The following is a 23501-nucleotide window of genomic DNA, read 5'->3' on the forward strand; positions in this document are numbered from 1 at the left end:
GTATGTTTACATTATTTATTTACATGTCAAAAGGTTCAAGTATAAGAAAGATGATCTCCAAAGAAAGAGGATCTCTGAAGCACTCAGAAATCTTGCCTCCAGATCCAGTTACGATTTGTTTTGTCAGAAGTAAGACTCAGCGTAAGAAACAGAATGTCTATGAGTCTGTGATCCAGTGTTTGCACGTTGCGTCACCTCACTACTCTCTTTCTCTTTTTGCACCTGGAAACCTTTCCTCTTCTCTCGCTCTCTCTCCTTCGCCATCTCCTTCTCTCTCTTCTTCCTCGACCTCTCCTCGTCTTTCTCCCTTCTCTCTTGCTCCCTCCGCCTCCTCCTCCTCTCCCTGGAGCTCAGTTGACCCTCCTCTTCTTCCTCTACAGGTGTCTCCAGCCCTGCTCCGTCACTGAAGTCCTGGATCAAGATTTTGGGGACTTGCAGTTTGGGTGCCTTTTTTGGCTGCTCTCCTCTCAGTCTGCGGAAGAGACCAAAGCGTTTAGGGGGGTCGGGCAGCGGCTGTACCACTGCCCTCTCAGTCGCTGCAGACAGAGTATTTTGGGTTGTGTGTGCAGCACTGTCTTTTGCTTCTGGTTGACGAGGAGTAAGCTTTGATTGGCTTGTTTTCTCTGGCATGATGAAGAGGTCTTCAGAGAGCCTTCGGGCTAACCTGGGACCTCGAGAACTCGACGCCTTGCGGACGCACAAATCCCCAGAAGACTTGCTGCTGCGATTCCCCGAGGCTTCTGTCCCGCCACTATTACCCGGCTCAGTCTGCTCTTTCACGGGGTGAGAATCGGGGACTTGTGAGATGCTCTTGATATTAGAAGAGTCTATAGGTTCAGTCGAAAGGAAGACGTCGCCCTCTCCTACAGTGTTTTCATGGACAGATTCTGGACTTCCTTCCTGCTCCACGGCACCTATAGCGACGCCGACCTGGATCTCTGGCTGTTCAGGTTCCTCTGAGGGACTAGTTTCTTCTGGACTTCCTTCCTCCTCCACGTCGCCGATAGCGACCTGGATCTCTGGCTGTTCAGGTTCCTCTGAGGGACTAGTTTCTTCTGGACTTCCTTCCTCCTCCACGTTGCCCATAGCGACCTGGATCTCTGGCTGTTCAGGTTCCTCTTCTGGACTCGTTTCTTCTGGACTTCCTTCCTCCTCCACGGGACCTATAGCGACCTGGATCTCTAGCTGTTCAGGTACAGGTTCCTCTGAGGGACTCGTTTCTTCTGGACTCAACTTCCAATCAGGCTCAACGGGGAGAGTCTCAGCCTCAAAAGGTTCTTTAGAGTCAGTAGTCTCTGTTTGTGTTTCTCCTGCTTGTGTCAGATCATTGTCAACCTGCGCCTCTGAGTTTGCCATCAAACAGCTTTCCTCTTCCTCCTGTGTACATTCTGCATCACACTCTTTCTCCAATCCTTCACTTGACTCCATCACTATTTTGTTTGCACCGGCTACTTCTTCCTCAGTGTCTGTTTCAGCTAACACGTCAGTGCCTTCTGTTGGTTGAATGCAGTCAGGGGAACATGATATTACTGTTTCTGCTTCAGTCTTTGAATCTATGTGTTGTACTGAATCGTTTTGTACCTTTTCAGCCTCTAATCCCTGTGTGGCTGCATTTCCCTCTTGACTCTGCGCCTGTTCTTCAGTGTATGTCTCTGTTTGGGTGTGGGACTCTTCTTCATTGTGTGTCTCTACTAATGACTCGGTGTTATGGTATTTCCCTTCACGTGCATCTCCCTGTGAGCTGATGTCTGTCTCTGTGATCACTTCTTGTTGTTGTGTCACTGTCTCTACTGTTGAAGCTTCATCTTCACTCTTTATCTCTGTGTCCTCCTGCATCTGGCGCTCAGATTCTGTGCTCTCCTGTGGTTTCACGTCAGCCTGAATCATCTGTTCCTCGCCTGGGTACAGACTTCCTTGTGTCTCTTCCTCTGTGATTGTATCTTCATCAGCATCTTTCTGTATCTCAGTCAGATTTCCCTCTGTATGTTCGATTTCTTCCACTGGTTTTTCTGTCTCGTCATTTGTTTCCTTCACCTCAATTTCGAGCTGCTTGCTTTCATGACTCTGCTGCTCCAGGACTTGTGATTGGCTGTCAGAGTCCAGCTCCTCTCCCTGTTTCTGTTCAGCTGGATGAAGAATATCTTCAACAGTCTGATCTTTGGTTTGATCTGTTTCCACTGTTGTTTCTTCCATCTGTTCAGAAAACATTTCACTCTCCTCTGTCTCTTTGATTTCTGTTTCCTCCTTTTCAGCGATTTCCACTTGTTCTTTTATGACTGTTTCTTCTACATGCTCTGTTGGCATGTTTCTGATTTCTATCTTTTCAGGCTCTTCCGGGAGTTTTTTCTGTTCAGTACTTCCTGTCAGTTTGTTTGGTTCCTCGAACACCGTGTCCTCCTCTTCCTGTACGCCCTGCACCTTTTTGAATTTGAGCTCAGCCCAGCTCCTGCAGTCCTCCTTTGCTCCCATTGAGAGATGCCTCACAACTTTGCCCCCACTTTCCCATTCACGTGTGTTCGTCTTTGCCCCTCTACCCCACCTCTTGCTAAGGAGGGCGGGAGAGAGCGAGAGAGTGGAGGCAGAGCGAGCAAGAGGGACGGACAGGTTTCCTTTCGCTCTCTCTTTCATGTCCCGCTCTTCCTCGTTCAGTCGACCACTCGCCCACGCCATCCTGTATCCCTGGCAGCGACCTCTGGGGTCAAAAGTGGATGAGGGTCTGTCAGTCCTCCACTTTTTCAACTCCTTCTCCGTCTGCTTCTCCAGATCTCTTGCTGAGATCTGCACCGAGCACACCTGAGGAAGTAAAGAAAACACTGGTCTCACTTTTATGTTTATTTTTGAAATGTTCAATAAGATATTGCGTCATTTTGTGTGGATATTGATACTTTCTAACACCAACATTCTTCACAGGTGTTTAGTTCAGGTGACTTACCTCTGCAATGAAAGGATCATCTTCCTCCTGGACCTCCTCCCTGACGCCCCTCAGCCTCTCCAGGGTCTCCATCTGACCCGGGCACTGCTTCCTCTGCTCGGCCCGGCCCAGCACCCGCCGCACCAGGACCACCGCCACCTGGAGCAGCACCCGCACCCCTGCTCAGAAGAGAGGAGAGGGAGGAGTTTATCACAACATATGCTGTAAATATTTACTCCACACTTTATCATTTTAAAAATCTTTTTTTTTTATATTTTAAGAAAATATTCACAAAGCATACATAACAAAATAAACACATCTAGGTACATAGATTAACTACATAACAGATGACAAATCCGAAAAGAAATAATAAATGAATTGTAATAATACCAGAAATAGGTAGGATCATTTCACATATCACTCTTTAAATCACACCCATTTCACTTGATGTGTGAAGTGTTACTTGCAGCTAATTGCATTAGTGTAAGTTGCATTGTTTTATGGATATTCTATGTTGAGATGAGGTAAACAGTAATACATGTTTAATATCTTTAGGATGACATTTCTTTTGTGTTGTTTTTTTACATAACTAAGACAACAGAAACATAGAAAAACAGGCTCTGTCCAATTATCTGAGGAGACAAACGTTTGATGGTACCAGTCGCTAATCTTGTTGGAGATCCTTTATTGAAAAACAATTGAGACACATTGAAATGTACCATAAAAAATAATATGATGATTATTGTGTCTAAGATATTACTATTTTGTTAACATTGCCTTACTTTCAGGACATCATTTGAGTTGTTTTGACCCATAGCAGCCTATGTGGAGGACGTACCATGGCAGAAGAAAAGGTCCCAGACTCGGAGCAGTGTGTTGAAGGGCAGGTGACGTGTAAAGAGACACATCAGCCAGTCCGTGGCGAACATGAGGGGCTCCACCCCGTGGTACTGCAGGTGTTTGTGAGCAGCTGGACACGTCCTCTTCAACACCCAGGTCAGCATGGCCGCATCAAACAGGACTCCCTCCTACAAAGGTGCACATTTAGACCGTTCAGGAATACAGATCTGAGTAATACCTGTTAGTAATTTCATGATAAGTGGATGTTTTCTTGAAAAACTATCTACAGAACGTTACAGTAGAGTAATATGTTGTGTGTGACATACATAAGTGCAGTGCCAGGGACATTATGTAATATGTACTGTATGCATGTGTGCAGGACCTCACCAGCAGAGGGCTGTAATATCCAGGCAGGTACTGATCACTGATCTGCACCAGACACCAGAAGGCCTCCTGCAGGGATCACATCAGGTGAAATGGAATATAAAATCATAATAAGTCAACATCAAATCACAATCTTTAATAAAGTATACATCATTTTGTCAAGCATCTCTGTGTGGGACAGAATGCTAAAAAGCTAGTATGTTAAAACGATCAAACTTAAATTAGTACAGACTCAATTCCTGAGAAGGGCTTTAGCTGTCCACAAAAAATAATTCCTGTTTTTTAAGATGCATGTACAAGTTCTATGGACATAAGGGTATACTGTGTGTGTTATTGACTGTTACCTCAGCAGGCATGTTCATCAGCAGCACCGCAGCCACAGGCCCCTGAGCCTGGCAGTAACCCTCTTCTGGTTTGTGCTGAGTGTAGGCTTTCAACACCCGGAACAAACCACGCTGCCTACACACAAACACACCACAGCAATCAGCCACACAAACAATCAACGGTAAACAAAATGTTAATCTCATCATTATGTTGTTTAGATAAATTGACAAAGTAAAAATGTAGACAGGTCAACATCACTATCTCATTTCTTAACTTTGTGCAACAGAAAGACCAACAAGGAAGGACTTTAAATATGAAGTGGTAACAGCTAAGGCTGATTGAAAAATATGGATTTTCAGAAGTGAAATGCTTGTCAACAGAAACAATTAGAAGTGGGAATGTTTCTTACCCGTGTCCATCCTTGGAGAGGAACATTTCATGGAAAGGGAACTGTCGGTCCAGGTCTCTCTCGATCACATCCACCCAGCTCTGCAGAGCCAGCTGCGAGTCCAGGGTCTGCCACAGAGACATGGAGGGTTTAATTCAAACATATGTTTCCACTTCAAATGGCAAACTCATTAACCCTTGTGAGGGTGTTTAATGTTCCTGCCTGGTAGAGGTTTTTGGTTTGTTTCATCTTGTCAGTGGCTCCACACAACAGAGGCCAGCACTTAGCTCTGAGTGAGGCTGGGATGCCTTTCTGACACTGCACTTTGACCTGCAGGGACGGTGGTAACAGACACACGAACAGCAAAAACCAGTTACTACAATCATTTTTGATCAGGGTAAATGTGCAACACATTTTCAATCATAGCAGGAAAAGGACTGGTGTGACTAATAACATGAACAATGGCTCTTAGAAAAGACACACCTTACTGGTCTTCTTCAACAAGATGCGATCCCATTGGCTGATAATATTTATCCACTTGGTCTCCCTCTGCCGGACCAACTCAGGGGGTGGGCCCACAGTCCTGACACAAAACAGTGTATAAAATAACACACCCAGTAAGTGTTTTCAACATCAGGAAGGAGCAATACTTCAAACATCTATTTAATAAGACAAGGGCATTGTTTTGCACACTATCTTATTTTCACAGATAGATTTAGCTGTGATGTTTCAAAAATAGCCTTTCATCATGCAAACGGTTTGTGACAATGAGAAGCTATTTTAAATAGGGAGTGGCTCTGCAACCAAACACACATTACATTCACCACATGCAATAAGAACGCATACATACCAAACATTAGTTTACTTTAATAACAGTCACCAGCATCATACATCAAGCCAGTAAATATTAACAATCCTTAATGTGCTCCTAAATGCTCAGAAAGAATACGTGATGTCTTATCAGATGAATGCTTAAAGTCCAAAAGGCTAAACAGCATTTTGATTAAGGCACATGCCCAAAAACTGCAGCAACCTGTATGGAAATATTCACATGGCACATAACACATGTGCATCAATACATAAATATAAACTCTCATAATAAATACTTTTTTATATATTTTTTGCAGTGTGCAGAAGTTTGTTTGCAACTTTGAAAAATATTTCCAAACACTTACTATTCACCATAAGACCTAGAGCCTATGTGTCTCATTCAGTGACTGGACAGCACTAAGGCTCTCCTTAAACTGCAGGCCTTTAAGTCAGAGTGCAGAGCTGCTACTGCATGCACCTTTTTGTGTTGTCATTATAGAGAGACTGTGCACCAAAAAAACAAGACAGGAAACAGGAAAACCACACGGTAGCAGTGTGATGTCTCCATGGCAACAGGTCAGGATGTTATGAATGGGGAAAGCGTCAAGTCGGCAGGTAGCAGTTTGTTCAGCTTTACTGATCCTGAAGCTAAATTCTTCATCTGGTCCACTGCCAAGAAGTGAAGTTTCATTGTTTAATGTATTCTTAATTAAATGAATCTGAAATATAAAACATTTTTCACTATACTTCATGTTTACTTTTTATGGTATGAACTCTTTCATACGTGGATTTTACACCTTTATACAGAACTATAATTATCAGCATTATTGTAGCCCCCCTGTAAGTAAGATTAGGTCTTTTTCTACCTTTCTGATGTTCAATTGTGTTTAACTCTGACAACTGGAGATTAGGACTTCCTGCACGTCAAACTGGCTGATAGCTGGTTTTTAAAGTCAGTCATCAAAATTAATCCTTTTCCTCACCAATTAAAGTCTAACATGCTCCTGCAAAAAGAGTAGTATTTTTGTAGGTGAGCATGTAAAAATGACCACTAAATATTTACATCTAGGTTTTATGCACTGGTTGCACCTTTCATGTGGCTGTCCCTCATTTATGCTCTATATAAACTTCAAATGTTACTTTCTGTATACAAATGTATTAGCAGAACATTTCTGATGTACCCTACTTATAACAAACTGTCCACAACTAAACATCAAATGTCATTTCAAATGTTTACCTTGATTTTAAAGCTCATTAGATTCTCATAGCTGCTTCAACTGATTCCAAAGTCCGCATACAGATATTTGGTGGTGCTCCCTTAAGCCATAATGCACTAGAACAATTATGGAATAATAGGATTGGAACAGTCCCATTTAAATATTAGACTTGATGAATTTTTAGAGGACATTTAACTTTTTAATATAGCCAATATCTAGCAGGTCTTTTTTTTTTTATAAACTAATGATCTCCCTTTCTTGTTGTATAGTGCTTGAACTTGAGCATTTCACTTATTGGAGCACTATTTTGTTAGCCCAGTTGGATGTGTCTTAGATGCAGAGCCACTTCTGTCGTATGAAAGTGTTGGATTAAAATGCTGGTTGTCAGATGCTTGCTTTGTAAGAAGATTACTTAGTTTGTGAAAATCTCTTCAGCATACATCCCACGATCTCTTAAACTAATTATCCTACGATATACTTAAGGGATAGTTTCTCAGCATCCAGGGGAACAACTTGTTTTGAATGTACAACAAGTATTCCTGATAAGAGAATTAAAACAGAGAACTAGTATACAGCACAAATGTGGAAGTGCTCACCCAGCTGTGGATCCATTAGTCAGAATGAAGCCAAAGCGGTCAGTCTCAGGTTCAGGGCCGACCTCTGACCCTGCATCAGATCCAGAGCTGTCCTCTTCACTGACGTTCTTTTGACTCTTTGGACTCAGCATCTTACTGAAGAAAGAAATATCTCATAATTCATCTGACCTTATGTAGTCATCATGACTATGTGAAGCTGAAGTGGTTTTAAACTGTCTCCTACATGTGGATGTATCAAAGACGTTCAGCACAAAATCTCTGCTCTGGATAGGGTTTGTCCAGGTTGTTATTCTTCGAAGAACGTGCCTTCTTGCTACACTTAAGAACATTTTACAAGCTTTACAACATCCCTTCCTTTCAAGCCACGCTTATGACTTGTTTATGGCGTTTTCTTTAGCATCAGCGTGGAGCAGTTTAGGTCTACTTCCTTGTTTCTACACAAAAACGTAACCAACACCCAAGGACTGTTGTTGAGTATCCGAATATGCATTTTAAAGTACTTACCTTTTGTATTTCGGTCATGTTTATCACTCGGTAGAAGAGGTGAAGTGTGAGATCTTCCAGTGACAAGGAAGGAAAAACTTCCTCTCTCTCTCTCTCTGTCCCTCTCGCTCGCTCTCTGTCTCTCTCTCTCTCTCTCTGTCTCGCTCTGTCTCTCTCTTACTCTCTCTCTCTGTCTGTCTCTCTCTCTGTCTGTCTGTCTGTCTCTCTCTCTTTCTCTCTCTCTCTCTCTCTCTGTCACTCTCTCTATGCCTCTCTCTCTGAATGACTATTCCATGATGCCCCTAAACAACTTCCCCTTTGGCTATTAAAGCACTAAAATTGGCTGTATATGGAATACATTATTTGTTAAAATGACATTTAAGGAAGTTAAATTTAGTTTGACAAATATGATTATTCAAACATGACATCAGAGTGATAAATACGCTCATATTATTATATGATTTAAAATGTGCCATCTTTACTGTACAATATGCTGCTCACATACTGTATAAGGGAATTCTGCAATTAATCGTGTTCAAATGTATTATAACATTTACCAAGAGTAGGCCTACTAATCGAGTATGGGAATCTAACGAGGAGCACTTGAATGTAGCTTTAATACACTACACTTGCGCAGTTCAGGGACCGCTGTCTGTCTGCTGTTGCCCACTGGTTGTTCAACTAAAACGTCCCTGAGCAAAAGGTTAGTAGGCTATTATACGTGTGGACTGGTAACAGTCGACAATAAGGCTTTCGGGATAGAGACAATGTTAAGTACCTGCTAAATTGAGTAGATATTAGGCTATGACATTGGAGTTGGGGGACGACGTAATTTCAGTGTAATTTCAAATCAGGGATCAATAATTGCTAGGCTAACCAACATGTAACGCTAGAATCGGTGGAAGTAAATTACAAAAACGTAATAAATTAAACTGCATCGACCTGTTAAGCATTTTTGCTAACGTTATTTTACTTTGTAATGAGGCGTTCATGTAGTATCGTAAATACCATACACGCGGTTTAAATAGAGCTTTTACGTCAAACGTTTGCCTAAATGCATTCAAAGCAGTCGCAAAACTGATAGATAGTAGACAAGTGTGGGGGGATTCACGTGTACAGTTCTTTAATTTAATTTCACATGTGAACAAACGCTTACCAATATATTACATTACATTGTAATTGATGCTACTTTTACCTTGTATATTGCCTGATCGCTGATTTAGCAATATGTGTAACCATTTTTTAATTGTTTCTTCAAATGCTCCAAATTAAATCGTATGGAGTAAATTAGTTCCTATTCTTCCGATTATGCCGGACTCCCATGAATGTGGCACATCGTTTACATAACAGCAGGGATTTGGGGAGCCAGATTAGAGTATGCACTTTCCACGAGCTACATGTGGAACATTAACTTTACATTTGAATGGGCATTTGGTTAAGAAAAGAGTCTTGAAGAGAGACTCATACATATTTTAATTACATATGATTAGAATTATATTTCTGGCTAAATCAATTATTTGTTTTGTAAGAAACCACTAGATTTTTTCTATACAGTCAGTGTCTAACCCATTTTGTAACAAAACAACCCCAGGGCTAAGAAAAAAAAAATGTCAACAAGGTAATCACTCATATGACGGTTTTTCTGAGATATTACTATTCAATTCAACCTACAACAACGTTCTCAAGACACTGAATACTTGTGTTTTATAAAATTGTTGTCTATAGTTTGACAATGCCACGTTTTTTGTTCTATTTGTTCACTATCCCCTTTGTACTCAAACTGTTATAAGTTATTTTGTTTAATAAAAATAATAAAAGTTGAATGTTCTCAGTCAGCATCCAGTCTCCTTCACTCACTCCTCCCTTGTTTCAGAGGGGAGCTTTTGTCTGGGTTGCATTAATGGAGGTCTACAACATGTTTAGTTCCTCCTGTTCAAAAATATTTCAATATTCTTTCCTCAGTCTTCTCTTCTCAGATGTCTACTGCTCAGAGTCTGCGTCTTTTCCAATGTTGCTCTAAGCCAGGTACTATACTGAACCAGGTATCAATGAAACAATAACATAACATTTGGCATCATCAACATCATTTTATCACATTTGTATTTATCTCCAGGCACCTTTGGATATGGGCCTGGTGCCATTCGCCAATTCAGTCTCAGTGTGCTGAGAGAGGGCTACAGTAAGTATTGCTACAAATCATAAGCTCAAATGTGGCAGAATAACCATTTGTGACTGATATTTGAAATTATCCAACCATTCTGTCTCCATTTATTCTCCTTGTAGAGTTCGTAAATGCTCAGGAACTGCCAACAGACATGAAGTCCATCACTGACCGGGCCGCCACCACCCTCCTGTGGACAGAACTCTTTAGAGGTACTGGGATTGCTATGAAATCAATGTAGTGCATTTGGTTGAAGACTTAATGTTATTCTACATTTTTCTTATTGAAGAAGTGCTGTCACATTATCAGATTTTCCCTGCATTAATAATCATTGACTAAATAATTCCCGATTATGAGGTTATGTGATGTCTTCAGAAAAATTAAAGAACAAAAAACAATGTTATCAGTTGTCATCTTTAACTTTGTTTATTGTCTGTTTTTTCTCTTTTTTAGCAAAAATAATAAATACACTCAAAATAGAAAGGTGGAGAGAGAGTCTGGTATATTTACACAATATTATCATATGTGTAGTTTTTAATATATAAAGGTTCAAATCATCAATACTGGTATATGGCGCCACCCTTAGTGTCAACCAACCATTAATTGCCTGATACAGGTTATGGTTCTCAACAAATGTATCAAAATACATAAATGAGTCCAACAATTGTATTAATTGTTGCACAGCACAGTCTAGCATAAGTCAGTTCAACATACACAATATGTATTAATTTAAAGTGGACCTATCATGCTATATTTGAATAATACCGTATAGTGTAGGACCATACCTACATAAGGCATATTTATACTTTTTATTTTTCAAAATACCAAACAGATCATGCATTTTAGCCATTCCTCATTTCGCTCAATTTAACACTGTCTTTGCATGGGCTGATTCTGTGAGAACAGCACCATCTACAGGCCTGGCATATGTACTACAGCGTCTCCAGCGCTTTCGAACGGCAATGTCCGTGTCTGTCTCCTCCTGATAGGTGGAGTTGGCCCAATAGCCGTAGCGCCACTTCTGTGACGTCATAGAAGTGTTCAAATCTGGATCAGTCTTTATCAGATCCGTTGCAGCCCCTTTTTAAGAGATTTGGGTATGGAGGAAAATAGAGAGGGTCGTGTTTTCTGACACTTGGTGAGTTCCCTGGAACACCGGAGACACATATTCATGTATAAAAGACGTACAAAAGTGCATTTTGCATGAGAGGTCACCTTTAAGACTGAAAATAGTTGTTATATTTGATTTGATTTTATGAGAGAGACAATCAAATCGCAAAACTACTAAATGTCAATAATAACACAGTAAAATCGAAGTCAGTCTTTATATCAATGTAAAGAGGGTTAAGGAGAAGTCCATGTTAATTGGTAGCAACAATTAATACCTGGACTGCTATGATGAATAATACTCCAACATTAAAAAACTTAATAAAATACCACATACATTTAACATAAAAGTCTCTAATACATGCACGTTTCCTTCAGTTTGAGTACAATTGTTAAAATGCGTAGCCCCTAGCTCCTTTTTAAAAAATGGCGCAACATATGAAGGAATGAGCTTAGTGCTTTGTGCCACAGACAGGGTAGGGAAGTCAGAATATATCAAGAAACATAGAAGTGCTTTGGCAACAATAATAGTTAAGGGAGTCATAACCCTCACCTTCTTGCAGGTTTGGGGATGACCATGAGTTACCTGTTCCGTGAACCTGCCACCATCAACTACCCGTTTGAGAAGGGCCCTCTGTCCCCCCGCTTCCGTGGAGAGCACGCCCTCCGCCGCTACCCCAATGGAGAGGAGCGCTGCATCGCCTGCAAGTTGTGTGAGGCTGTCTGCCCTGCTCAGGTGAGCACCAGCACACTCAGGACCTGCTAAAAGAAAGAAAGCATTATTATAGGGACTATCATTCCTTATTAGCAGCTATTTGGTGTTTTCTTGCTTCTTTTTAGTATTCACTCTCTGTTAGGGGATACATAATCTATCAGTGTCCACAAGCAGCAGCAGCTCAACAAATATGGGATACGTGAAGGCACATTTAGGGAAATCCCCTCCTGAAGTAATCTATGTTTTGTAAGCATTTGGATATTTTTGGGCTGAATTTTCTTTCCTTATAAAAACCTTTTTAGTTTACTGTAATGAAAAAAACTTAAAATCCTTGTTTGGCTATATTTATATTGTTGAAGAGGACCCATCAAGTACTTGAATGCTACACACTATTCTCATCATAGCACATCCTGCATTCTGTTAATGGTGTGATTTGATTTCTACAGACTTAGCACATGTATTCTCAAGGCCCATGCTCAATTAATATCACAATACCTGCTGCTTTTGCTGTGTCAATTTAAAAATATTTGTCTACATGGAAAGACCTTTATCAACAGCGGTAATAGCGATGGTAGATATCAATTATTGTTTGCTGACTAGTTAGAATTCCAAGCCAACATGTCTATAATAGCTTATTTTATCTAACCCTTCCACTATAGTGAAATTGTTCTTGCTACTAGTCAGCCATACTAATTAAATATAAAAAATGGTCGCCATGGTGCCCGTTGACTGTTTGACCTACGTTTTGTCTCTTTCCTTCTCTCCATATACGGAACACAGGCCATTACCATTGAAGCTGAGACTCGAGCGGATGGTAGCAGGAGAACTACACGCTATGACATTGATATGACCAAATGTATCTACTGCGGCTTCTGCCAGGAAGCCTGCCCTGTTGATGCCATTGTTGAGGTAAAAATATGCAGCTTATCCTGTTTACTGAAAAGGGTGGAACCAATGTGAAGTAAAACTGTATTTAGTCACTTGCAAAGTATCTAATTAATAGGATTTTAGACCATTGTTTAAGGGAATCATTTTGGAAAATAAGATCCTTATCTGTTTCACATTTAACATGTTTTTTTCATCAATCATTCCCTCAGGGTCCAAACTTTGAGTTCTCCACAGAGACTCATGAGGAGCTGCTGTACAACAAAGAGAAGCTGCTCAACAATGGAGACCGCTGGGAGGCGGAGATAGCAGCCAACATACAGGCAGACTACCTGTACAGATAGATATGTACACTGCACGCAAATATGTGTTACATGAAAAGGATAAAGTCCTCCTGTGCAATAAAGACATTTTTTTTAGCTTTAAGATATTCATGTGAGTTACAAACAAACAGTGAAGCCTTGCAGCCTTAAGATCGTGTCGGCAGAAAACAGATAAAATGTAAACACGCACAAATCATATATCTTGCGTTGTAAAGATGGATGATAATGTACTTTATGATGTTGACTTTATAGTGTGTATCCTTAGTAGCCTCCACAGTCCATGATGGACTATTTTCTGTTGCACTTTATTTGATGTAAGTAGGAGTTTTCTGAAAGAGTTTAGTTATGTACTAACATTTAATATACTGAAATAAATCATATTTTAAACAATCCGTGTATCTACCGTCCAATTGTTTTTCTTTATTAAACACGTAAAGGGAAGAGCGTTTGAGAGGCCTTTTTGCTTTTTGCTTTTTACCTTACTAAATGGTCTAATGGTCATTGGAGCGAGGGGCGGGGTGAAACTCACGGAAGTGATTTCAAAACAAAAGCGGTGATAATATTATAAACAAAGGGAAACAAGGTGAATTTAGCAATCACAACGAAAACGACCAAGACACACATTGAGCCCAGAAAATGGATGTTATTAAGGGCTGTAAATATAATAAGCCTCTGTCTAAAATGGACAACATTGTTAGGATATTTAAACTATACAGCGATTCTGCACTGCGGTCAACTCAGCCGTCCCTCGCGTTTGTTTTTTCAAATCAGCTGCTCTTCATTGTTCCTTATATTTGACGAATGATACAAATATGTTTTACCACAAGTTCTTAAGAAAACTGACACTGTTGGACTCGGTTTTAGTTTGACTTCTACCAGAAATAAAATGAAGTAGCCTACTTTTGCTGTGTACTTGTGAGTAATCCTCTTTCAAAGTCCCCTCCTTAGTACGTAATGCATGTTTTTCTGCTATATTTGATGAATGATGAAAATTTGATGAATGATGAAAATATAATTTCAGCATTAGTTCTTAATGAAATTGATACTGTTTGACTTTGTATTAGTTAACCTATACTTACAATACATTGAAGTACTTTTACTGTGTATTTTTTGAAAAATTCTCCGTCAAAGTCCCCTGCTGAGAACAAAATCAAGCCACTTCTGCTAAGTTTGATGAGGGAATTCCTTTTTGTTGCCATTAGTTCTTCGTGAGATCGATCCTGTTGGACTCAGTACTACTGAAACTACCCCCACAACTACTATGAAGTACTTAATGCATACTTTTCCAGTACTCCTCTGTCAATGTCCCCTCCTGAGAACAAGAATGCATGTTTCTCTGCTATTTTGAATAAGCGTTAAAAAACCTTTCTTCATGAGACTGATATTGTTGGACAGAGTATTTTAAGAGGATGGTAGACTGCACACTGACACACTCTGTCACTCTTGTTGGCCTCTTATGATGTTACTGTCTTTTAATATATGATTATTTCTCAGCTGCTAGTTTGTCACAGATTCTTCAGTCTCATCAATCATCAGTCCCAGTCAACGCCTCCAGCACACTTCCAGTGTCTGACTCCATATGATATTGTCCTGATGCTGTAAGGGTGATGCCCCATTATCACAAAATGACCCCTCTAGAGTGCCAAGGACCTCATATTATGTCTGTCATTAATGTTACATCACCCATTAAAACAATTTGCTTTCCTTTTTCTCTTCTCTTAACTGAATAGCCCTGTCTTTAAGTATAATACAATGTAAAGTCCTTTTCCTGAACCATTTGAAGGCTTCAAAACAGGCATTTTTACTGTATGTGTTTGGAGAAATGACACAATCAATGGCCCAGAATTGTACTTTATAAGATATGAATCTTGTGGTGCTTGAAGAATTACACACTGGCTAAGCCGGCCAAGTTATATATGTGCCTTTTTTGGAGCCCTTTTTTGCAATATTTATTAAAATGTCAGTAGTTATTTAAACAAACCACTATCTTAGGATAATACAAGCAACCATAAAAACCCTTTACTAGAGCCATTGAAGCCCATGAAGAATTTATCCTTTCAAACATCTTTTCAACTGCGGGCACTCTCTGTGCAGAAAATGTAAAATATTCTTCTACTCAGTCCAACAATATAAGTCTCATTAAAAAAAAAAAAGTGCTCAGAAAGACTGCATCAATTATATATTATGTATGTACTATCATGTATATATATATATATATATATATATATATATATAATATCAATATTTGTATTAACTAACCAAAGTCAATTTAAATAGCGGGCAAAAATGGGTTAATCGCCATGCATGTGGCAAAAAAAGTGCTCAGAAAAACTGCATCAATTATACAGGACTGTCTCAGAAAATTAGAATATTGTGATAAAGTTCTTTATTTTCTGTAATGCAATTAAAAAAACAAAAATGTCATACATTCTGGATTCATTACAAATCAACTGAAATATTGCAAGCCTTTTATTATTTTAATATTGCTGATTATGGCATACAGCTTAAGAAAACTCAAAAATCCTATCTCAAAAAATTAGAATAGTTCCTCAGACCAAGTAAAAAAAAAAGATTTATAACAGCAAAACACAATCAAACATTTGAAAATGTCCATTAATGCACTCAGTACTTGGTTGGGAATCCTTTTGCACGGATTACTGCATCAATGCGGCGTGGCATGGAGGCAATCAGCCTGTTGCATTGCTGAGGTGTTATGGATGCCCAGGATGCTTCAATAGCGGCCTTTAGCTCATTAGCATTGTTGGGTCTGGTGTCTTTCAGCTTCTTCTTCACAATACCCCACATATTCTCTATGGGGTTCAGGTCAGGGGAATTTGCAGGCCAATCGAGGACAGTAATGCCATGGTCAGTACACCAGTTACTGGTGGTTTTGGCACTGTGGGCAGGTGCCAGATCATGCTGGAAAATGAATTCCTCATCTCCATAGAGCTTTTCAGCAGACGGAAGCATGTAGTGCTCTAAAATCTCTTGGTACACAGCTGCATTTACTCTGGGCTTGATGAAACACAGTGGACCAACACCAGCAGCTGACATGGCTCCCCAAACCATCGCTGACTGCGGGAACTTCACACTGGATTTCAAGCAACTTGGATTTTGCTCCTCTCCAGCCTTTCTCCAGACTCTGGCGCCTTGACTTCCAAATGAAATACAAAACTTGCTTTCGTCTGAAAAGAGGACTTTGGACCACTGTGCAACTGTCCAGTGCTTCTTTTCCTTAGCCCAAGTCAGACGCCTCTTCCGTTGTCTTGAGTTCAGAAGTGGCTTGACCATGGGAATACGGCTATTGTAGCCCATTTCCCGGACACGTCTGTGAACAGTGACTTTTGATACCTGGACTCCAGCTTCAGTCCACTGTCTTTGAAGCTCCCCCAAATTCTGGAAGCGACTCTTCTTCACAATGCTGTTAAGGCTGCGGTCATCTCTCTTGGTTGTGCAGCGTTTCCTGCCACATTTCCCCCTTCCAACAGACTTTTTGTGGATGTGCTTTGAAACTGCACTCTGTGAACAGCTTGCTCTTTGAGAAATTTCTTTTTGTGTCTTACCCTCCTGATGGAGGGTGTCAATGACGGTCCTCTGGACAGCAGTCAGATCAGCAGTCTTCCCCATACTTGTGATTTACTTTACTGAACCAAGCTGAGTGTTTTTCAAGGCTCAGGAAACCCTTGCAGGTGTTTCGAGTTAATTAGACGATTCAAGTGATTCGTTGAACACCCTACTAGTATACTTTTTCATGATATTCTAATATTTAGAGATAGGATATGAGTTTTCTTAAGCTGTATGCCATAATCAGCAATATTAAAATAATAAAAGGCTTGCAATATTTCAGTTGATTTGTAATGAATCCAGAATGTATGACATTTTTGTTTTTTTAATTGCATTACAGAAAATAAAGAACTTTATCACAATATTCTAATTTTCTGAGACAGTCCTGTATATTATGTATGTACTATCATGTATATATATATATATATATATATATATATATATATATATATATATATAATATCAATATTTGTATTAACTAACCAAAGTCAATTTAAATAGCGGGCAAAAATTGGTTAATCGCCATGCATGTGGCGTTTGATATAGTTTACGTTCAATTGAAACTATTTTAGGCAGAAAAACGTATATTGACCAACACTTTTTTAATAGTTTACTATAATTTAGAAAGGTTTTTGTGAGAAATAATTTCAAAAGTAAACTTATTTTTCAATTTATATTTAAATTTGAAATGTTTGCACACAACATTATTAATTTATACATTTGTATCAATTTTTAAAAATTATGAATCCATTTATTTTATTGTATTTCCTTGAGGCTGGGGAAGATATCATTTAGAAATGCAAGTAAGTAAGTATAAAATATGTTTCATAGGAGGATGTGGATTTATTTTCTCTCACCTTGTAATTACACAATCAAACAATCTATAATTTAGCTCTGGTCTACTCACAAACATTTTTTTTTGTTGAATTGGACAAATTTTTCAAAGCTCTACTGACTGACATGTGGGACTGATGGAAGAATCTGCGAGGAATGAACTAGGAGTAGAGAAATAATAATATTTTAAAAGACAGCAGCTTCATAAGGGGCCAACAAGAGTGATAAAGCGTGTCAGTGTGCAGGCCAGACTCTAGACTTTCCAAGGGGTAAAAATGCTGCTGCCGGAGTACTGACTGGAAATATTGCTGATAGGCTATCAAGTCTACCATCCTCTTAAAAATACTCAGTCCAACAATATAAGTCTCATGAAGAAAGTTTTTTTTTTTTTTGTAACGTTTATTCAAAATAGCAGCTCAGGAGGGGACATTGACAGAGGATTACTGGAAAAGTACACAGTAAGTACTTCATAGTACTTGCGGGGGTAGTTTCACTAGTACTGAGTCCAACAGGATCAATCTCACGAAGAACTAATGACAACAAATAATTCCCTCTTCAAATTTAGCAGAAGTGGCTTGATTTTGTTCTCAGCAGGGGACTCTGACAGAGTATTTCTCCAAAAATACACAGTAAAAGTACTTTAATGTATTGTAAGTAGTAGGCTAACTAATACAAAGTTAAACAGTATCAATCTCATTAAGAACTTATGGTAAAATTATTTTTGTATCATTCATCAAAGATAGCAGAAAAACATGCATTATGTAGCCTACTATGGAGGGGACTCTGACAGAGGATTACTCACAAAGTACACAGCAAAAGTACTTCCTTTTATTTCTGGTAGAAGTCAAACTCGAACCGAGTCCAACAGTGTCCGTTTTCTTAAGAACTTGTGGTAAAACATATTTGTATCACTCGTCAAATATAGCAGGAATAATGAAGAGCAGCTGATTTGAAAAAACAAACGCGAGAGGCGGCTGAGTTGACCGCAGTGCAGAATCGCTGTATAGTTTAAATCTCCTAACAATGTTGTCCATTTTAGACAGAGGCTTATTATATTTACAGCCCTGAGTAACATCCATTTTCTGGGCTCAATATGTGTCTTGGCCGTTTTCGTTGTGATCGCTAAATTCCCCGTGTTTATACCGGTCCTTCAGCAGGATACTATAGTGATTTAAAGTGTGATTTTAGCAAACGAGTGCCTTTGTTTTGAAATCACTTCCGTTAATTTCGCCCCGCCCCTCGCTCCAAGGACCATTTGACCATTTAGTAAGGTAAAAAGCTAAAAGTAAAAAGGCCTCTCAGACGCTCTTCAGTTTACGTGTTTAATAAAGAAAAACAATTGGACGGTAGATACACGGATTTTAAACCTTTAAGTGTTCCTTTTGCAGTTTCATTAGAGCTGATGCTGAATGTGTTTGGATCACAGTTAGCATTTTCCGGGTAATTGTATGTGAACAAAAGAAACCCATGAAAATAACACACAACATGATAAAACAAAGTTTTGGTTATTAAAGATTCAGATTAAAAGGTTTTATGTCATAACATATACAAAACAACGGTGTAATTATGTAATGTATGAACAACTTAGATTGAAGGTTCCTTAGCAGTGCAATTTAAAAGACAAACCAAATTAATATAAAAAACAATATATTGGAATCTGGGAACTTTTCATTTCGTATTTCACTATTTTTTACACGCAGTTTGTCTTATGATATGATTATTTGTATTCGTTATTTGTAAATAAAACGTTTTGCTTAACTCTTTCCCTTTCATTGATAAGGCTCGACTAGCGTCTTAAGGCTGGAGTTTCTTTGTTTTTGTTTTTTTCCGACGAGGGAAGGGGGGTCGGAGGGCCTGGTATAAAACTCACCGCTCGCCACTGCTCAGAGCATTTTTACCGCTGCGTGGATCACATGACATGGGCGGAAACTGACTCATATGTGCACCCTGAATCTCCCGCGAACGCAGTCATTTACCTCCTTTCTCTCTAGGCAGTGACACCGGTGAGTCTCTACAATCTTCTCTCTTTGCGGGCCATCCCATATTTCAAGTATGTGTTTTTGGGAAAGTAAGTTAAAGCAACGGGGAACGTTATGATGTGATTTGGGCTCATTTGGCGTGTCGAGTATCAACCTGCGAGGCTTGAGTAACTACATAAGGCCCTTTGATTTCGCGTGCTAACTTAGCCGTTAGCTCGGTGAAAATAATGGCTTCCATGCTGTGCTAGCTAACAGGCTAGCAAGCACCGCTCTGCACTCCCTCATTTCCCTGCTTTGTTTTTGAGAGCCACTTTAATTAGTCATATAACGTGTGGTCAGCATTATTGATTACATAACAGACGATAAAGAAGGCCTTAAGACTGTTTTTATCTGTGTGTTTTTTGTTTTATTTAAGTTGCCCATCGGAACACATTAGCTGGTCTTACCGTCTGATTGTTCCAGCCGAACAAGAAAAAGTGCGGTCGTATCAGTATGGCGCACTCTAACTAACGTCATTGGCTTGTTAGCTCACAAGCTAGCAACCGCCTGAGCTGAAATACGGATGGGAGAAGCGCGCATATCATGTTTTACATCTAAAGTCAGTATGCTATGATGCATGTATTAGTTTCAAGTGCAGTAAAATGTGAGCCTATTCAGACGTTGCGTGTTAACGGGTTGGAACCTTAACCTGGATCGAAAATGCTAGAATAGGGTGTCGCTTGGTTACAGGCGGTATAGTATTCACGTTTTTTAAACTGCGTCAAAATAGCATTTTAACAAACCGCAAATGTATCCCCCTAATTTAACCTGAAAACGGCTACCACTGCTAGTTTTACGTAGCTGATTACTATCTAACAAAGTGCAACGTTGGCAGAGAGGAGTACAACGTGCTAACCATCCCGCCTTGTCTTGTTTAACTTAGATACATCGCAACCATGGCGGACTCAATGGCACAGTGTGTTCCAGTGGCCACGTTTAAGGTGAGTGCTCACTATATCTTCTAATGTCTGCTAGTTTGTCTTCTAAGTGTGTAGACTATTGTGCTGGTGATATTAGGCCAGCTGTGCTAACTTCCAGTGTGTCGAACCAGTACAATCCAGTCTAAACGTAATGTACTCGGTTTCTTCAGCTCGTCCTGGTAGGAGATGGAGGCACAGGAAAAACGACTTTTGTGAAAAGGCACATCACAGGAGAGTTTGAGAAGAAATATGTTGGTGAGTACCTCCAATGCTAAGATGTTAGGCACACATCAGTATGTTTACAGGTGAAGAGTTAAATATGTAGAACTAACTTTGAATCTCGAGTTTGCTGCCTCAATTGCAGTAAACAGCTTGTGCATCAATAAGCAGGGTCATACTAGTGGGCTTTGGGTTAAACCATTACCTTTAGGCCTCTATTGGGCCTATTCTTCTTATATATTAGTAATAGTCACCATGTAAGTTACAATACATTGCAGTACAGAGGCCGAACTTGGTTTGAGTTCATCAAGTTGGTTGCATCAAGTATCCACCAGGGAGCACTACAAAGTCAACTTTTCCATTCATAAATGTCCTGCTTAGTATGTTTCTTGGTCACGCTATGAATGGGGATTCTTTTTTCTCTCCCAAATCTGGTTTGGGAAGGTTTTGCAGTACATTGTCCAATCTATATATTTTAGCAAATATTTTTGGAAGAAAATCTAATTTAAGAAGGCAATCCAAAAATTCTAATTTCTGCAGATTATGGTTTTAAATCGGCAAGTGCCATCAAGAAATTGTCAACAGTTCTATCCTTTATGATATATGAATCCTCCAATTGCCGTAACACGTGCATTGCCTTCCACCCCCCCAATATCATAATAAAACCATGTTTTTGAGTGCATCCTTTTCAACTTTCCTATCCTAACGCATCTTGTCTTTGCTTGTTTTACAGCAACTCTGGGAGTAGAGGTTCACCCACTGATGTTCCACACCAACAGAGGACCCATCAAGTACAATGTGTGGGACACAGCTGGTCAGGAGAAGTTCGGAGGCCTGAGAGACGGCTATTACATTCAAGGTGCTTTTCAAAATCTTTAACTTGCTGTTCTGGTTATTATACCTACAACAGTCACTACTAAATCCCCATAGACTTGCATTTAAACAGTTAAATTGAACAGTGTGTTAAAACTTCTCTGCTACCTCAACAGCTCAGTGTGCTATCATCATGTTTGACGTCACCTCTCGAGTCACCTATAAGAACGTGCCCAACTGGCATCGTGATCTGGTCCGTGTCTGTGAGAACATTCCCATCGTCCTTTGCGGCAACAAAGTTGACATCAAAGACAGGAAAGTCAAAGCCAAGAGCATTGTGTTTCATCGTAAGAAGAACCTGCAGGTAATAACTGAGCTCACAAAATGAACATCACTTGTGTTGGAATTGAAGAATGATTGGTTTGAGTCTTCGGTGGAAACTATCATTTCTAATTGCCACAACTCTTCTGTCCCCAGTACTACGATATTTCAGCCAAGAGTAACTACAACTTCGAGAAACCTTTCCTGTGGTTAGCAAGGAAGTTAATCGGTGACCCCAACCTGGAGTTTGTGGCCATGCCCGCCCTCGCTCCCCCAGAGGTCCAAATGGACCCCAACCTTGCTGCGAAGTACGAAGAAGAGCTTCAAGTAAGTATAAATGTGCAGTGTCTGTTTAGATTGTCGACTGATATTCTAATCCAGCTACCTCTTAACACAAGAGAACTGAATTAAAAAAAAAACACTCTTAATTGCACCGTCAATCTAAAAGTCTGTCTTCTGTCCAGGTTGCATCACAAACAGCGCTCCCAGACGAAGAAGATGACCTTTAACCTGTTACCTGCATTTTCCCTCTCTCACCCCCCCAATGTGGACAGAAAGTTGTTGGAGTTTTGCGCCCTTAACTGTAAAATCCCTTTTCAGATTTTTTATTTTTGAATTTTTTTGTTTGTTTGAAAACTAAGAAAAGAAAAAACTTGATGGAAAAGTCGTGGTTTTAAATTCACTGTATGAGACACAACCACCCTAGTGTTGTTGGCATGGCAACGTGCTACTCTTCATCATCGAGCACCCTCCGCTGCACTGACCTGGCTCTCATAATGCTGTTGTAAGGTGTACTGGAAACACTTCGGGGAGTAAACTTTGAATAAAAACATTCTCAATATAACATGTTGGTTTGTATTTTCTTTTCTTGGACAATAGTGACCCCAGAGTCAAAGGGGAACACGATAATAACATATTTAATGTGTTATAGTAGAAAAAAGAGGTGTTGTAAATAAAGACAAACCAAGTGTCAGAGCTAGTAAGCATTTGGTTAAAAGAAACTAGCCAGGAAGGTCCCATTTAGAGATGTGATTCTTTTTTGGCAATTATAATTATATAAGATTTTCCTACGACGTGTGTGAATATTTACATATAATTTAAAGCTACAGCTGAAATGCATACTTTGCACGACAGGCAACAGCTATGGGTTTTGGTCGATTTTGTAAGTAAAATATCAATTTAGCTTATCTTGCACTCTGGGCCGATTCTTGGCCCTACATAGCAAGATGTTAGTTGACTTGTATTGTGTCTATCTGATAACTATTAACTCACTCATCACAAAGCCTTGGTATTATAACTTTAGGGACAGGATGTAATAATCCAGGTAGGCTTAAGGACCACTGGGTGGTTATTTAAGCATCAGATATAGCTGCTATGTGTAGTCTGCAGCGCCAATATTTTAGATGGAGATTTTGAAAGACCGTGTAGTAGACACACAAGTGGGGGTGTAGGACACAACGACGAGGCTTTTAATTAAAAATATTTCCAACGGTATTCCGAATAATTTGACTTCCTATAACGTGTCCATGGCCACCAGGTGTCAGTCACCTTCTTTCATTCAGGGCACAGGCGAAGATCTCTACATGATTGAGAAAGTCTACAGAGTTATTGTGCACGTTCATTGGGACTTGTGTCTTCTACCTGGCTATTATGACCTGAACAGGGTTA

General features: G+C 39.7%; 3 protein-coding genes across 4 annotated transcripts; 2 read left to right on the forward strand and 1 right to left on the reverse strand.

Moving 5' to 3' along the window:
- Position 1: 1 nt before the first annotated feature.
- Positions 2-8110, reverse strand: tbc1d10c (TBC1 domain family, member 10C). The gene is made up of 10 exons (XM_079672267.1): positions 7975-8110; positions 7471-7605; positions 5331-5430; positions 5070-5177; positions 4869-4975; positions 4480-4594; positions 4139-4204; positions 3750-3939; positions 2933-3090; positions 2-2793 (listed from the first exon to the last, which is right to left on the reverse strand). Exons 2-10 carry the CDS (start codon positions 7599-7601, stop codon positions 124-126), a joined length of 3645 nt encoding a protein of 1214 aa, XP_079528393.1. The 5' UTR covers positions 7602-7605; positions 7975-8110; the 3' UTR covers positions 2-123.
- Positions 8111-8535: 425 nt separating this feature from the next.
- On the forward strand, positions 8536-13534 carry ndufs8b (NADH:ubiquinone oxidoreductase core subunit S8b). Of its 2 annotated transcripts, none has more exons than XM_079672276.1 (7): positions 8536-8656; positions 9930-9978; positions 10067-10132; positions 10237-10326; positions 11785-11957; positions 12717-12845; positions 13034-13534. In XM_079672276.1, the coding sequence occupies exons 2-7, from the start codon at positions 9930-9932 to the stop codon at positions 13163-13165; spliced, it is 639 nt and encodes a 212-aa protein (XP_079528402.1). In that variant the 5' UTR covers positions 8536-8656; the 3' UTR covers positions 13166-13534. The 2 variants fall into 2 exon arrangements, with proteins under 2 accessions (XP_079528402.1, XP_079528401.1); XM_079672275.1 differs by having other exon boundaries at positions 8537-8656; positions 9916-9978.
- Positions 13535-19398: 5864 nt separating this feature from the next.
- Positions 19399-22677, forward strand: ran (RAN, member RAS oncogene family). Its single transcript, XM_079672055.1, has 7 exons — positions 19399-19545; positions 20444-20501; positions 20651-20735; positions 21433-21558; positions 21689-21876; positions 21990-22160; positions 22298-22677. Exons 2-7 carry the CDS (start codon positions 20457-20459, stop codon positions 22340-22342), a joined length of 660 nt encoding a protein of 219 aa, XP_079528181.1. The 5' UTR covers positions 19399-19545; positions 20444-20456; the 3' UTR covers positions 22343-22677.
- The last annotated feature ends 824 nt before the right edge of the window (positions 22678-23501 follow it).

Source organism: Notothenia rossii, assembly GCF_949606895.1.
Source record: "Notothenia rossii genome assembly, chromosome: 3".
In the NCBI taxonomy this organism is placed as follows: Eukaryota; Metazoa; Chordata; class Actinopteri; order Perciformes; family Nototheniidae; genus Notothenia; species Notothenia rossii.